General features: G+C 38.7%; 1 protein-coding gene across 5 annotated transcripts in view; it reads left to right on the top strand.

Moving 5' to 3' along the window:
• The window catches only part of DNAH8 (dynein axonemal heavy chain 8), a 329,266-nt gene that overhangs the window by 170,132 nt on the left and 142,527 nt on the right, over positions 1–16,607 (top strand). For all 5 annotated transcript variants that reach the window (XM_053222854.1, XM_053222853.1, XM_027057830.2 and 2 more), the window contains 5 exons: positions 5,230–5,372; positions 5,832–5,966; positions 6,610–6,732; positions 12,687–12,900; positions 15,237–15,346. In XM_053222854.1, coding sequence (XP_053078829.1) covers positions 5,230–5,372; positions 5,832–5,966; positions 6,610–6,732; positions 12,687–12,900; positions 15,237–15,346 — 725 coding nt within the window. The remainder of the gene's footprint in view (positions 1–5,229; positions 5,373–5,831; positions 5,967–6,609; positions 6,733–12,686; positions 12,901–15,236; positions 15,347–16,607) is intronic.

The raw sequence follows: 16,607 nt of genomic DNA, 5'->3' as shown, positions 1-16,607 counted from the left end.
TCTTTCCAAAATCACACTGGTAGATAATAGCACTCACCTCACACTGGCCAAACACGGAAGAATTGGTGTTTAGAGAGTGTGAAACACAGAATTGCCTAGAGTTGGAGGATACTGGACACATTTGAGAGTGGAAGAATCATACTGAAAATAGGGATTAAGTGAAAGTTGGTGTTTTATTTTTTTTGTAATTTTTTTAATGTTTATTTATTTTTGAGACAGAGAGAGACAGAGCATGAATGGGGGAGGGTCAGAGAGAGAGGGAGACACAGAATCTGAAACAGGCTCCAGGCTCTGAGCGGTCAGCACAGAGCCCAACGCGGGGCTTGAACTCACAGACCGCGAGATCATGACCTGAGCCGAAGTCGGACGCTTAACCGACTGAGCCACCCAGGTGCCCCTAAAGTTGGTGTTTTAAAGGCCTTTATAAAGAGACTCAGATGAAGTGAACTTTTTTTCAGCTGGGCATTTTTAATCAGAATGATTAAATTAATTCTATGTGTGATAAGATGCTATTAAAGATTTGGGTTCATAAAAGGGAGCTCTAACTCCAAATGCAAACTAACAATGAAATGCATCCTTAAATCTACTTATGAATTCTGTTACAATCCAGAAACAATCAAAAGATGGGGGTTTTTAATTTTTTTTTAACGTTTTATTTTATATTTTGAGACACAGAGAGAAACACAAGTCCCAGCAGGGGAGGGGCAGAGAGAGAGAGGGAGAGATAGTGGGAGACACAGAATCCAAAGCAGGCTCCAGGCTCTGAGCTGTCAGCACACAGCACGATGCAGGGCTCGAACCCACAAATGTGAGATCATGACCTGAGCCAAAGTTGGATGTTCAGCCGACTGAGCCACCCAGCTGCCCCAAAAGATGGTTTTTTTAAGAGATCAATAAAATTGATACATCTCTTACCAGAGATATCAGAGGAAATAGAGAAGACATAAATTACTGCTATTCAGAATTAAAGAGGGAACATCCCTACAGGCCGTATAGACATTAAAAAATAAGGAAATACTAGAAACAATGTTTTGAAGGTATGTTTGATGATGAAACAGACATGTTTAGATAAAAAAGACAAATTCCTTGAAAGGTACAAACTACTAAACCTCATCAAGAAGAAATCGACATCCTACATATCCCCAGACTCACCAAAAATGTATAGTTAAAAACCTTTCTACAAAGAAAACTCCAGGCCCAGATGGCTTTATTGGTGAATTCTACCAAGTACTTAAGGAAGAAATAATACCAATGGTACAAAAACTGCTTCTAAGACATTAAACGTAAGGAAGAAATACATCCCAGACTGTTTATAAAGATGATGTTATCTTGATATTAAAACCAGAGAAAGGCATTATAATAAAAGTAGACTGTAGAGCAGTATGTCTTAGGAACAATGACCCATATTTCTTTCCTTTCCCTTTTTAAATTTTAAATAGCTTCCACACCCAATTGGGGATTGAACTCATGACCCTGAGGTTAAGAGTTGTATGTCCTAACCAGCTGAGCCAGCCAGGTGACGTGACACACATTTCTTAATAAAATTTTAACAGGTAAAGTCCAAGTGAGCATTTATTCTATGAATTGAAGGTTGGAGTAACATTGAAAAAGCCATAAATTTATTTTGCCATGTTAACAGACTAAAAGCCAAACACATCATCAGTCCTCTAAATAGATGCAGAAAAAGCATTTGACAAAATTTAACACCGTTTCATGGTGAAACTCTCAGTAAACTAGGAATAGGAGCTTTATAATTTTGACAAAGAGCATCTACGGAAAAGATAACATTTATACTTACTTATTGGTGAAATATTGAATATTTCCTTGCCAAGATTAGAAATAGGACACGGATGTTCTTTCTCATCACTGCTATTCAACATTGTACTAGAAGGTCTAATCAGTGCAGTAAGTCAATAAATAAACAAACAAAAACATACAAATAAAGTATCTACAGATTAGAAAAGAACAAATATACCTCTATTTGTAGACAATATGACCATTTGTATAGAATCCTCAAAAAAGTGTTTAAAACCAGTGAATTAGTTTAGCAAGGTCATAGGATAAAAGGACAATGTACAACAATAAGTTGTATTTCTATATGCTCACAACAAACAATTAAAAATTGGAATTTTAATATACTATTTAAAAGAGTATCCAAAACTTAAGCAACCATAGAGTTAATATGGATTGCTATGTGGAGAAGATGTTATATACGAACCTAGTGGTAACCACAAATCAAAAACCAGTGATAGATATGCAAAAAATAAAGAGAAAGGAGTCCAAATATATCACTAAATAAAGCCAACAAGTTATGAAAGAGAAGAAAGGTTCAGAGAAAAACTACAAAAACAACCATAAAACGAGTAACAAAATGGCAATAAATACATATCAATAATTACTTTGAATGCAAATGGACTAAATGCTCCAATCAAAAGACATAGGGAGACAGAGTGGATAAAAAAAAACAAAAACAAAAAAAAAAACCCAAGGTCCATCTATATGCTGCCTATAAGAGACTCATTTTAGACCTAAAGATATCTGCAGATTGAAAGTGAGGGGATGGAGCACCATCTATCATGTTAATGGACATCAAAAGAAAGCCAGAATAGCCATACTCATATCAGACAAACTAGATTTTAAACCAAAGACTGTAATGAGATGAAGGAGGGGCATTATATCATAATGAAGGGGTCTACCCATCAAGGAGATCTAACAATTGTAAATATTTATTCACCCAATATATGAGCACCCAAATCCTTAAAACCGTTAATAACAAACATGAAGGAACTAATCGATAATAATACAATAATAGTAGGGGACTTTAATACCCCACAAACTTTGATGGACAGATCATCCAAACAGAAAATCAACAAGAGAACAGTGGCTCTGAATGACACACTAGACCAGATGGATTTAATAGATATATTCAGAACATTCCATCCTAAAACAACAGAATACACATTCTTTTTGAGTGCACATGGAATATTCTCCAGAATAATAACATATTAACAAGGTAGCAACAAGGTAGCAAATGACATATCTGAAAAAGAGTCGGTACCCAAAATATATAAGGAACTGATACAAGTTAACACACACACAAACAAATAATCCAATTCAAAAATGGGCAGAAGGCATGAACAGACATTTCTCCAAAGAAAACATATAGGTTGCTAACAGATACATGAAAAAATGTTCAACATCACTGATTATCAGGGAAATATAAATCAAAACTACAATTAGGTAGCACCTCACACCCGTCAGAACAACTAAAATCAACAGCCCAAGAAACAACAGGTGTTGGCGAGGATGTGGAGAAAAGGGAAACCTCTTGCACTGTTGATAGGAATGCAAACTGGTGTAGCCACTGTGGAAAACAAACAGTATGGAGGTTCCTCAAAAATTTTTAAATAGAACTATCCTATGATCCAGCAATTGCACTACTGGGTATTTACCCCAAAAATGTAAGAACACTAATTCAAAGGGATACATGCATCCCTATGTTTATTACAGCATTATTTATAATAAATTATGGAAGCAGCCCATGTGTTCATTGACAGATGAATGGATAAAGAAGAAATGGTATATAGATATACAATGAAATATTATTCAGCCATAGAAAGAATGAAATGTTGCCATTTGCAATGACATGGATGGAAATAGAGAGTATAATGCTAAGCAAAATAAGTTAGAGAAAGACAAAGACCATAGGATTTCACTCAGGCATGGAATTTAAGAAACAAAACAAATGAGCAGAGGGGAAAAAGAAAGACAAACCAAGAAACAGATCTTAACTGTAGAGAATAAACTGATGGTTATGGGGGCGGGAGGAGACAGATGGGGGGATGGTTGAAAAAGGTGATGGGGATTAAGGAGGGCACTTGTCATGATGAGCACTGGGTGATGTATGGAACTGTGGATTCACTATATTGTACACTGGAAACAAACATAACACTCTATGTTAACTATACTGGAATTAAAATTAAAAAAATAAAAAATATATCTGATAAAACAATTCAATCCAGAAAATATAAAGGACTCTTGCCATTCCATAATAGTGGTTAGACAGCCAAGCCAAAATTTTTTAAACGGGCACTATAATTAAATAGATGCTTGGCCAAAGAAGATTTTAAAATGGTGAAAAAATACATGAAAAGATATTCAACATCATTGGTTATTGAGGAAATGCAAACTGAAACTAGAATGGGCTATGATTACACAGCCACTACAATGATTGCCATATGAAAAGATTGATAATACCAAATATCAGCAAGAATGTGTAATAACTGGGACTCTCATATACTACTCTGTGGGATAGCCACTTTGGAAAAACAGTTTATCAGTTTCTTAAAAGTTAACACCTACACTTGCCAAATGACTTGTTATTTTGCAAGGAAATTTGAGACTGAGGTTATTCCTCCAGTGATGAATATTTTCTTTGCTACTCTCAAATGTGTGAGCCTCTGCTCTGTTTTCATGCATTCTGTGTACACAGTAACTCTTTTGGTACAATCCTGAATCATAGTGTAATATTCCCGAAAAGCCAGTTAAAATGAACAATACGATACCAACAATAAAAGTAATTTATGGCAACAGTGTGAACATCTCTGACCAAGTTTGCCTAGCCAATGGTGGTTATAAGTCTTTGTAGATTGTAAGGCACATTCCACATATGCTAAATGTAAATACAATTTTTTTTTTATAATTGAAGAAATGTGGTAAAAATAATTCTTATACCAATAATATCCGTCAGTAAATTATGGGCTATCTAAAATCAGTTAATAAATTAGTAGTTACTGTTAAGTCAATAGGTTGAGCACTTTATTAACTAGTTTCAGGGCTAGATTTGTTTTCCCCATTTCTCATGGCAAACATTCTATGTCCACTAACCCCTTTTTGGTCTTCCTTATCCTTTCAGTTGATGGGGCTTCCCTACTAGATATTAAACATGTCATTGGTTTTACCAGTAGCCAGTTCTAATTCCCTTTCAGGCCAGATCTCTCTAGATGAGTGATTTAGAAATTTAAAAACTGGCTTTGTGAAGGGGCAAAATGAATTTAAATGATCAAATGCCATATATATTAGATAAGCAGATATGTTCACATATTTTTGGAAAATGGTTTAAATGTCCATGTGATTCTGTTGGGTGTTTATGGCATTTGCATTTTTATATTTTGAGATACTTTTCAAAGAGTGCAGTTTTATTAAGTTGAATTTTTACTTACTGTGTAGGTGATTGGGAACACTGGAATAAGAAACTACAGCCATATTATTATCCAACTGACAGTATTCCAGAATATTCATCAATTTTGGTTCCAAATGTTGACAATATTAGAACAAATTTTTTGATAGACACCATTGCAAAACAATATAAAGTAAGTTTGATAGTTTCTTAGCTGATCACAAACCTGTATGAAACACATCCCTTTTCACACGGTACAGATAGAAAAATTAAATTCCAGCACAAGGGGCCGGAAGTGGTGCCATTTAAGGGAAACACGTTTGGCGAATGAACCCCAGGATACACTCCAATTCAGTATCCCCTGAACTTCTGACTTCCGGCTTGCTAAGGAAAGCTGTCACATGCTCACAAAGTCCCTCATTCTCTCGTGGTCACGTGAATATTTGCCCATTCTTTCTTCCAGCACAGTTGTAGTACACATTTCACATTTAAATTTTTAATTGAACTAGGATTTATTTTGATGTGGGTCTAATTCTAAAAAGTAATTAAAAATTAGTCATATGAATTTTTAGAATGAAAAATGGCTGCTAGAGCCATAAGGCATTTAAAACCAAACACAACCCCTTTCACCATGACTATCCTATTACTGCAGGCTGTTTTGCTCACGGGAGAGCAGGGGACTGCGAAAACTGTAATGATTAAAGCCTATTTGAAAAGATACGATCCTGAAGTACAGTTATCCAAAAGTCTAAACTTTTCATCTGCCACAGAACCAGTCATGTTCCAGGTAAAACCCATCACTTGCTGAGGTAATCAACATCTAAAATGTTTTGAGTGGTGTTTACAGTAAAATGTGTATGCATATAAAAGCTGGTGTGTGTGTGTGTGTGTGTGTGTGTGTGTGTGTGTGTGTGTATAGGAAATGGGGCTGCACCTGGCATTCAGCTATTGGTTTTCCCTAGGCTAAGATGGAAACCAAAGCCAAATAGCATATTTTGACCTAATATAGAGGCTGAAGCTGAACTTTGTGCATAAAATTAATGATTAACATTCCAATAACTTATTTTTTGCAATTTTACACTGTTTATTTAAAAAAACAATTTTTGAGCTCATTTATTTATTTGAGAGAGAGAATGCATGTGCGTGTGAGTGGGGGAGGGGCGGAGAGAGAGGTGGACAGAGAATCCCAAGCAGGCTCTGCTCTGTCAGCGACGCGGGGCTCCATCTCACAAACCATGAGATAATGACCTGAGCCGAGACCAGCAGTCCGACGATGCTCAACCAACTAAGCCATCCAGGTGCCCCTACAATGTCTATTTTAATAATGGTATTTATGTATATTAAGTAACTCAATTCACTCTGAGAGACATGCTCAGCATTTTTAGGAATCTGGGTTGAAATCTAACACTTAAACCATTTCCTCTTTCCAGAGAACCATTGAAAGCTATGTGGATAAACGAATGGGAAGCACATACGGGCCACCAGGAGGCAGAAAAATGACTGTATTTATTGATGATATTAATATGCCGGTGATTAATGAATGGGGAGATCAGGTATGACTAAAATATCTCCTATAGATGATAGTTAATCAGTATTTTTAGTTATATGTAAAAAATGTCAATAGCCTTCATCTTATTAAGCCTCCCTAGTAGCAGTTCTGTTTTGTTTGACTTCTCTGGTATAGCTGGCATTCTCCCTTCTTGAGGTCCCTGTGGGCTTTTCAGCAATACGCCTACCTGTCTCTCTGGCTTCGTGATTTCAGTGACCTTTCTGGCTCCTCTCTTCCTTTCCCCAGGGTTTTAGCTTTGTTCTGTTACCTCTTATTCTACATACTCCCTCCAAGGAATACCTGATGTAGAAAATTCCTTTTTTTTTTTTCCTTTTAACTCTGCCATGCGTGTGTCCCCCTTGTGATCATCTGTCAACCCCAGAGACATTCCCCATCAGAGAACCTCACTGATGCTGTCAGGGTTCTGCATGTTCCTTGTGGGATTGCCAACACCTCCCTCCCACCACTGCCCACTGCTTCATCAATTACATCTACCTGGAGCCTGCCAGCACCCATTCCATCTGGCCTTTTATGTGGATTCACCTCAGATACCTCTAGGAGGTCCAGACTCCCAGGTCCTGTGCTCACCTGAGACTATTCCTCAAACAGCTTTGCACAGCACTTCTCTGACCTTACTTCCTACTTTTCGCACTCTGAAACCTTTCACTTAAAAAAAATTTTTTTAAATGTTTATTTTTGAGAGAGACAGGGAGAGAGTGCGCAAGTGAGTGGGGGAGGGGCAGAGAGAAAGGGGGACAGAAGATCCAAAGCCGGCTCTCCACCGACAGCAGAGAGCCCGATGCGGGACTCAATCCCACAAACCATGAGATCATGACCTGAGCTGGAGCCAGACGCTTAACCGACTGAGCCACCCAGGTGCCCCCCTGAAACCTTTCTATGTGCCCCTGGAAGCCATAGTTCATCCACAGAATTCCTTGTAAATGCAACTTCTCTGAATTTTTCTTTTGCCTGCTTGCTCTAATGGAAACCTGGGAGGCTGCTTTCCTCAGTCAAGTTGAGCCCCTGGGCCTAGAGGTGGGGGGGATGTCCTCCTTGCCTCTTGTTGTCCCCTGCCCTGTGGAGGGATCAATCCCACCTCATGCTTCCCTTGTTGCTGTCACCTCAGACCCTCAGACAACACCCTGAAGATTTCCATTCCTGGATCACTGTTACTCTCCCTCTTGCTGGGGCCAGCATCATGTGTGTGGAAACTGGGCTGACACAGTGACTCATACTTCAAACGGACCTGCATTGGTTTAATGCTCTGTAGCCACCAGTGTGAATTTCTTAATAATTACTTTTGAACAAGGAGCCTTGCATTTTCATTTTGCCCTGGGCCTTGCAAATTATGCAGCCTGCTTGTTGTAATTCTTGGTGATGCCAATACTGACATACGTGATCTTGACCTCTTAGTTCCTCCTGTGATGATCGTGTCTTCCACCCTGGGTGAATTAGTCATCCATGCAGTCATACCTACACCTTGTTATTATCGAGAACTGTGACCCCTTCATTATCTCAGTTTCAAGCATTTTATTCTCTGATTACCATATCCACCCTTTCTAGCTTATTCCCTCCACTTCCCAGATTCGAGAGAGAGCTATCACGATCCATAGTTCCTGCCATCATTAAACTATCCCTCATTTCCTCTCATTTCCTCACTTCCTTTCTTTCCTAGCTGGAATTCCAGGACCCATCACTATAATCACTGTCGCATACACCCTCTACTCACCTGTGAAAGCCATAACCCCATTAAAGCCTTGTTGAAACTCGGCCTGCTCTCCACCCACCTGCACCTATGAGGCTAAGCTTGGCTGGAGAAAACCACACAATTCTGGCTTCATTTTAAAATCATGACCATGGGGCTGCCCGGGTGGCTCAGTCAGTTAAACTGACTGACTAAAACTCTTGATTTCAGCTCAGGTCATGATCTCCTGGTTTGTGGGATTGAGCCAGGCATCGGGCTCTGTGCTAACAGTGCACAGCCTGCTTGGGATTCTCTCTCTCTCTCTCTCTCTCTCTCTCTCTCTCTCTCTCTCTCTCTTCCTCTCTCCTTGCCCCTCCCCTGCTCTCTCTTTCTCTTTCTCAAAAATAGATAAATAAACTTAAATCATCATCACGGACCTCAGCTCCCATTCAGGCTCCTTCTCTGTGAGATGACTGTTTCATACTTTCTTCATTTTCTCAGACCTCTAACACCTCCATTTCCTTACCGTTTGCTGAGCACACGTGTCGTAGCTTTCTTCCTATTTCCTGAGAAGATTGACTTCTTCCTTTTGTTTGTTTACTACCTATACACTGCACTCAATTTCTGTGTTCTAATGCTTACCTAGACAGTATATCCTGCATACACGGGTAATGAAAGATAAAGATAAACCCTTTATTCCTATCTTGTATATCCAATGACCTTTGAACACCTTAATTTCCTTTATCTCTCTCCTAACTTATCATTTTATTGTTGATTTGTATTTTAAGTCTCTCTCTCTCTAATTTATTTTATGTTTATTCATTTTTGAGAGAGACAGAGAGAGACAGAGCATGAGTAGGGGAGGGGCAGAGAGAGAGGGAGACACAGAATCTGAAGCAGGCTCCAGGCTCTGAGCTGCCAGCACAGAGCCCGACGTGGGGCTCAAACTCATGAACCGTGAGATCATGACCTGAGCTGAAGTTGGACACTTAACCAACTGAGCTACCCAGGTGCCCCCCCCCTTTTTTTTAACTCCCACAGACATTATTTTTACTTTTTTATATATTCACTCATCATTTGCATTGCTGTCTTGTTTGCCACTTTCTTTGCTCTTTCTTCATTCTTCCTTCTTAGACCTTGCATGTGGTATGTTCCTTCTGCTTTTAGAAACTACTTTAGAGAAGGTCTTTTCATGACTAATTCTTTGTCTGCACATGTCATTTCATCTTTTTTATTTGAAAGACAGTGTTTCTGGGTGTGAAACTCTAAACTCGCAGTTCTGGGTTTTTTTTCCATCATGTTGAATATATTCTTCCTGTTTTCTGTTTTCCTTGTTGCTGTTGAGAACTCAGCTACCACTTAATCATGGCACGTCTGAACTTAATCTGCCTTTTTTTTTCACTTGCCGCTTTTAAGACTTTCTCTTTGCTTTACTTTCCTATAATTTTCTTTCTTTTAAAAATGATGTTCCTTGGTGTAGATTTATTTGTACTTATTTGCTTGGAATTTGCTAGAACTCATGAATCTGTGGTTTGGTGTCTTTCATCACTTCTAGAAAATACCCAGTCCTTATCTCTTCAAATATTATTTCTGCCCCTCCTTATTTCCCTTCTTCTCAGAGTCCTATTGTATATCAGACTTTCTTCTATACCTTGTATATTTCTCCTTTTTTTTTTTTTACATCCCAGCCTTTTCTCTCTCCAATGCTTGTGATCTAGATAATTTCTCCTCTTTGTCTTCCTCCTCACTAATTTTCTTCTCTGTTTTGTCTAATCTCCTGTCAAATTCATCCAGTGAGTTTTTATTTCAGCTACTGTTTATTTCCTCTTTCAAATATGTCATCATTTTTATAGTTTCCTATTCCTTGCATATATTTTCAAATTTTCAAATGAATTTTGAAACATATTGAGCATAGTTGTTTTAAGGTCTGTGTCTGTTAATTTCAGCATCTGAAGTCTATGTGATCCTATTTCTGCTCTTTGTTGTTTTAATAGTTCCTGTGTGTGTTGAACAAGTCTTATCTTCTGTAAGTATCTTTGACTGCTTGCTAGATCATTACCCTTGAAAAATTAATCATGACTGTGTTTCACAGCCAAGCTGGATATGCTCTCATCAAGACAGGTTTTGAGTTTTCTTCTGCCAGATCCTTAAGAGCTTATTCAGTCAGGATTATCTCAAAGCAAGGTTAAGATTGGAAAGTGTCTGTTCCACTTAGGCTATGCATACCCAGGGTGCAAATCTGTGCAAGTGTCATCCTGAGGCCACAGCCTCCTAGGGAAGTCTCTTATTTTTCTTTTTTCTTTCCTTTTCCTCTCCCATTCAGTAGGGATCCAAGAGAGACTTCTCAGCAGTAAGGTGAGGAGAGTGGAGGCATATTAAGATCATCTATAGGCTGAAGAGCTCTTGAATTTCGGACTCACTTAACCAATTAGGGATGTCTACTTGGATCTCAAACTTACCATGTCCAAAACCAAATTCCTGTTACTCCCTAGATCTGCTCCTGAAATACTCCTCTTAATATCAAGAAGTGGAAATTCCACATTCAATCTGTTAGGAAATCTTGTGGGCTGTGTCTTCAAACTATATCCAGGATTTTACCACTACTCATTACCTCTATTGCCAACACCTGGTGCAAGCCACCACCCCTCTCTCTCTCTCTCTCTCTCTGTCTCTCTCTCTTCTTAATCATTACAAATGCCTCCTCATTGTCTCCCCATTGCCTTTGCCCTTCTCAGTCTATGCTCACATCAGCACCCAATTAAAACATGGATCAGATCATGACACAGTCTTCTGGTCAAAATCCTCCCATGAGACTTGTAGAATATAAATGCCAAAATCCTTACCATGACCCAAAGACCCTGCATTGACTGATTTTACCTCCCCATGACTCTGCCCCAAACACATTTATTGGTCCTTGTATACACTGGATATAATGTTCGCTCAGAGCCTCTATGTTTACTGTTTCCTCCTCTTGGAATATTCTTCCTCTAGATACCTAAATGGTTTGCTTTCTCACCTCCTTCAAGCAATGAGGTTATATATTCTTTGGTTGCATGTCATGTGAGGTGAATCCTCCCGTGTTCTCCATATTCAGTTGCACCCTCGAACACTGTCTATTTCCTTTCTCTGTTTTATTTTCCTCCCAAAACTCATACCATTTTATTTACATACATATATACATACTAGCATACATGTGTATATATTTTTTCTCCTACCACCAGAATGTATGCTCCATGAAGACAGGAATTTTTGTCTGTGCTACAACAGAGTCAGACACACAGTGGTCATTAATATGTGTTGAATGAAAGAATGTCGTATTTGAGGTGCTTGTGTGTCATCCACTCAGGGGTGCCTAGTAGGAATTTGGATATACAGGCATGGAGCTTAGAAGGGAATCTGAAGCTAGTTACAGAGTTGAGATTCTTTAGGTTATAGGGGTGACATGACATCGGCTGAAATAGTGAGAATGATAGAACTCTGTAGAACACTTACATGAGAGGGATAGGTGGAGAAAGAATGACTTAGGAAGTGATCCAGGGTCACAAGGTAAACCTGGAAATAATTGAGCCTCTGAAGCCGAGAGAGGAAAAATTTTCAATAGGGAAGAAGTGTTAGCTGTGTTAGAGTCTTCAGTAAAGGAAGATGAGGACATAAAATCTAAACCCCAAACATTCCTGAAGGCTCAGGAATAACTATCCCACATTCTGATTTAAAGTATTTTGAAATGTTAAATGTTGATATTTGTAACTCTGACTACTGTTGTAATTGTACCAAATATTTTGTAACTTGCCTATTTAAATTTCTTTGGAGATCCATTTTATCAAGGTGGTGAAGAGTACACTGAACTTGTTGCAGACGTTTAGCTTATGGTTTCATTCATGAGTGGTAGCATTTAAGTATTTTTTAAAGTTTATTTATTTATTTTGAGAGAGACAGAGATAGCACGAGTAGGGGAGGGCCAGAGAGAGAAGGGGAGAGAGAGAATCCCAAGCAGGTTCCGCACTGTCAGCACAGAGCCCCATGTGGAGCTTGAACCTGTGAAGCCGTGAGATCATGACCTGAACCAAAACTAAGAGTCAGACACTTAACAGACTGAGCCACCCAGACACCCCCATGAGTGGTAGCATTTACATCAAATTGCCTTGCAGATTATTATCAACATTTGCAAGCACTTTCACTGATAAGAGTTGACTATTTCATGTGTACTGTTTTGTAAGAGCCATGCAGGAATATGATAGATATACTTACTAAAGTTATCACTGTGTACATTTCAGGTAACTAATGAGATCGTGCGACAAATGATGGAAATGGAAGGAATGTATAGCTTAGATAAGCCTGGAGACTTCACTACTATTGTTGATGTGCAGCTCATAGCAGCAATGATCCACCCTGGAGGTGGTCGAAATGATATTCCACAACGTTTAAAAAGACAGTTTACTGTGTTTAATTGCACATTGCCTTCAAATGCTTCAATAGACAAAATTTTTGGTATGACTGTTCTTGGTGTTACATTTTTTTATCCTCTTACATAATGGACATAAGCCATGCAAAACCTTATTTAAGAGATAAAAAGGCTCTGTCTGAAGTAGGGATTAAGAATCTGAAATTGAGAATTAAATACCAGAAAAGAGGGACTAAATATTAAGAAGACTCATGTTTATAGTCTATTCTAAAACTCAGGAATACTTAGAAATAGCCTTGTTGAAGTTTGACTTTGGTGTAAGCAAACATTTGTGTTTTTGTTTTGTTGACACAATCAGAGAAATTTGGGCTAATGAATGACAGCACATGTATTATAGGTTAACAATGTAATATATCAAGTCAAATGTAGCACTTTGATATGTTAATGAAATGGGAATTTTGCTAACAAATTTATGCTCATATAAACTATTTCATTAAAAAATTATATATATGAAGACATACAAGAGAAACAGACCCATGTATATATGGACATTAATTGGCATTGCAGGTGCTGTAGATTAGAAGGGAAAGGGAAGACTTTTAGTAAATGGTACTGGATCTTTTTTAGTAATTGTTATGTGAAAATAATTGAAATTGAACCCTTACCTCACACCAAGCATAAAATCAATACAGATGGATTAAAGACCTAAATATAGAAAGCAAAGATATAAAATATTTGGAAGAAAATATCTGCATGACAGCTGAGTAGGAAAAGAAACTCATTTATTTATTTATTTGCTTATTTATTTATTTATTGCTTATTTATTTATTTTGGGAGAGAGAGAGAGAGAAAACACAAGCAGGGGAGGGTCAGAGAGAGTGGAAGAGAGAGAGAGAATCCCAAGCAGGTTCCATGATAATCAGCCCAGAGCCTGAAGTGGGGCTTGGTCTCATGACCTGAGCTAAAATCAAGAGTCAGACACTTAACCCATTGAGTCACCCAGGTGCCCCTGGAAAGAGCTTGTAAAATGAGACTCAAAAAGCAGAAGCCATAAAAGGAGATGACAAGTTTGACTAGATTAAAATTAAGAAGTTGTGTTCATTTAAAAAGCAATATTGAAGAGTGAAAAGACAAGCCCCAAAGTGGGCAAAGATGCAAAGATGCAAATTTAAAACACCAAGGAGGGGCGCCTTGGTGGCTCAGTTGGTTAAGCATCAGACTCGATTTTGGCTCAAGTCATGATGTCATGATTTGTGGGACCAAGCAGTGTATTGCGCTCCATGTTGACAGGGTGATGCTTGCTCAGGATTCTCTTCCTCCCTCCCTCTCTGCCTGTCCCATGCTCATGCACGCATGCTCTAGATAGATAGATAGATAGATCACCAAGGAAATAACATTTTATACCCACTTGATTTGCAAAAATGAAAAATTCTGACAAAATCAGGCATTGGGGAGAATGTGCAGGACTGAGACACTCACCCCCTACTGGTGGGTGTATAAATTGTGACAGGCCCTGTGGATAATAACTGGACCTCATTACTGGTAAAGCAGAATGTGTGACACCCACAGCAGTTCCATTTCCAGGCATATGCCAGTTTATCATTTGTTTCCTTTATGATTTTCACTTTCTGAGTTTCATTTAAGAAGTCCTTTCCTATCCAGCAGTCATGTAGATATTGTCTGTGTTTTCTTCCCAACATTACAGTTTTGCCTTCCATATTTAAACCCTTAACCCATCGTTACTTGATTTGTGCCACAAATCAATGACACACATGTTCTACAAGAATGTTTATAGAACAATGTTCATGATGGCAGAAACCTTGAAACAATCAAATATTTATTGACAGTAAAAGCGGATCCATACATAGTGGTCTAGGCACACAGCCTAATGCCATTATGCAGCAGTGAATATGAACAAACACAGCTACGTGCTTCAGCATGGCCGAAGCCCAGAAATGGGTTGAGCAAAAGAAGCAAGTCACCAAGGAATATAGGATACGATTCCATCAAATTAAATTTCAAAAGTTGAAGTTAGAGAAAATGTTAAAGGTCAAACCCATAAGTGGGCCACCCTATAAAGAAAAGCAAGTCGCGGTATCTTGTTAGGTCAGAGTAGTGGCTGCCTCTGGAGGAAGGAAGGGGTTGTGGACAGCGACGGACAAACAGGGGCTTCTACTGCATCCGGCAAGGTTGTGTTTCTCAGTCTAGTCATCCGTATGTGAGTGTTTGCTTGTTTGTTAAACTGTTTTGATTAATGATTAACGACATCTCTGATATGATTAATACTGAAAACTAAACATGGAAAGAGAAATGCTTAACGTCACCCAGCTTAGTTGGTCTTGTAACGATTTATTCCCTGGGATAAACATGTACCTTTTATCTTTTAGTAAGCTTGTACTTTCAATCTTGTTTTATTTTCCAGGACTTATTGGCTGTGGGTACTTTGATCCTTGCAGAAAGTTCAAACCTGAAATATGTGAGATGATTGGAAATTTAGTTTCAGCAGGCAGAGTGCTGTGGCAGTGGACTAAGGTACAGAAGGGTCATTGTCCGTAATAACAAAAAATCTACTATTATTTGGCCTGTTCTCACCTTGTGGCCCATGAACTTATCATCACATCACGGAGTAGTGGGTTTTCTCTCTCTCTCTCTCTCTCTCTCTTTTTTTTTTTTTGAAAAGACAAATTAGGTGCTCAAATAGATTTATGACACCTTTTCCTTCCAGGGAGCAAATATTCTGACTGGATGATGCTTTCCATATGTATGAGACATTACTATAAACCACACACGACATCCAAGATAAAGTAGAATTTTGCTAAAACGAGGACACTGCTTTTCTGCTTGTTACTCTGATATTTATCTCAGACACTCACCTATTTCCTGACTGACTGAATACATGGATTTCCAGATGTTCTTAGCTATCTGAGACTTAAAATCTAACTTGTGTGAGTCTTGAGATGGAGTGGGAATTAGTAAATGGATGGAAGTGTACTTAACAAAATAGACTGGATTTTAAGACACAGGGCCAGTGCCCTAAGCAAAGCTCAGGAAACATATAGCTGTCACCAAGATGGCTTAAAGCAGACTCGTGAGAAAACAATTAAGTGTAGGTCTGAGGTAAAAACAAGGTGGAGGTATATGCCAGAAACATTCATTAGGCCAATTACACACATCTGGGAGGAAGCTTATGTCCTGGAGACTTCTGGAGGGTGCCAGCCTCTCAGATTCCTGGGTGGATGAGGGAATTTCTAGATACAAAATTAGCAGGGGTGCCTGGGTGGCTCAGTTGGTTGAGCGTCTGACTTAGGTCAGGTCAGAGATCCTCAGGTCAGGACCTTGTAGTTTATGAGTTCGAGCCCCACATCGGGCTTGCTGCTGTCATCACGGAGCCTGCTTTGGATCTTCTGTTTCCTTCTCTCTCTGCCTCTCTCTCTCTCCAAAAGAAATAAACATTAAAAAAAAAAAGAATTATCAGGAGAGGAATTGGGTGTTTCTTATGAAATTCTCTGTCCACGCAGCCCCCTATGGTGACCGGTTCCTTGCATGGGGGCTGCCCTTTGCCAACATACGGTCTTTGCACATGCTGTTCTGCCTCTCTTAAAGTAACTCCAAAAGGAATGGCAAGGGTTGAGCATCTGAAATAATTTTCTGTGGTAAGATCCATCTGTTTTTCCAGTGGGGCTGTTGTTCAATGTCATGTGCTTATATATGTATATATATTTTCTGAAAAGCTTTGGCCTACTGGGTGTCTTTCCATCAAAGCTTTTTTTGTTGTGTAAATGTTTACTGCTTC

Source organism: Acinonyx jubatus, chromosome B2 (genome assembly GCF_027475565.1).
Source record: "Acinonyx jubatus isolate Ajub_Pintada_27869175 chromosome B2, VMU_Ajub_asm_v1.0, whole genome shotgun sequence".
In the NCBI taxonomy this organism is placed as follows: domain Eukaryota; kingdom Metazoa; phylum Chordata; class Mammalia; order Carnivora; family Felidae; genus Acinonyx; species Acinonyx jubatus.
This window is presented reverse-complemented; position numbering and strand designations above follow the sequence as displayed.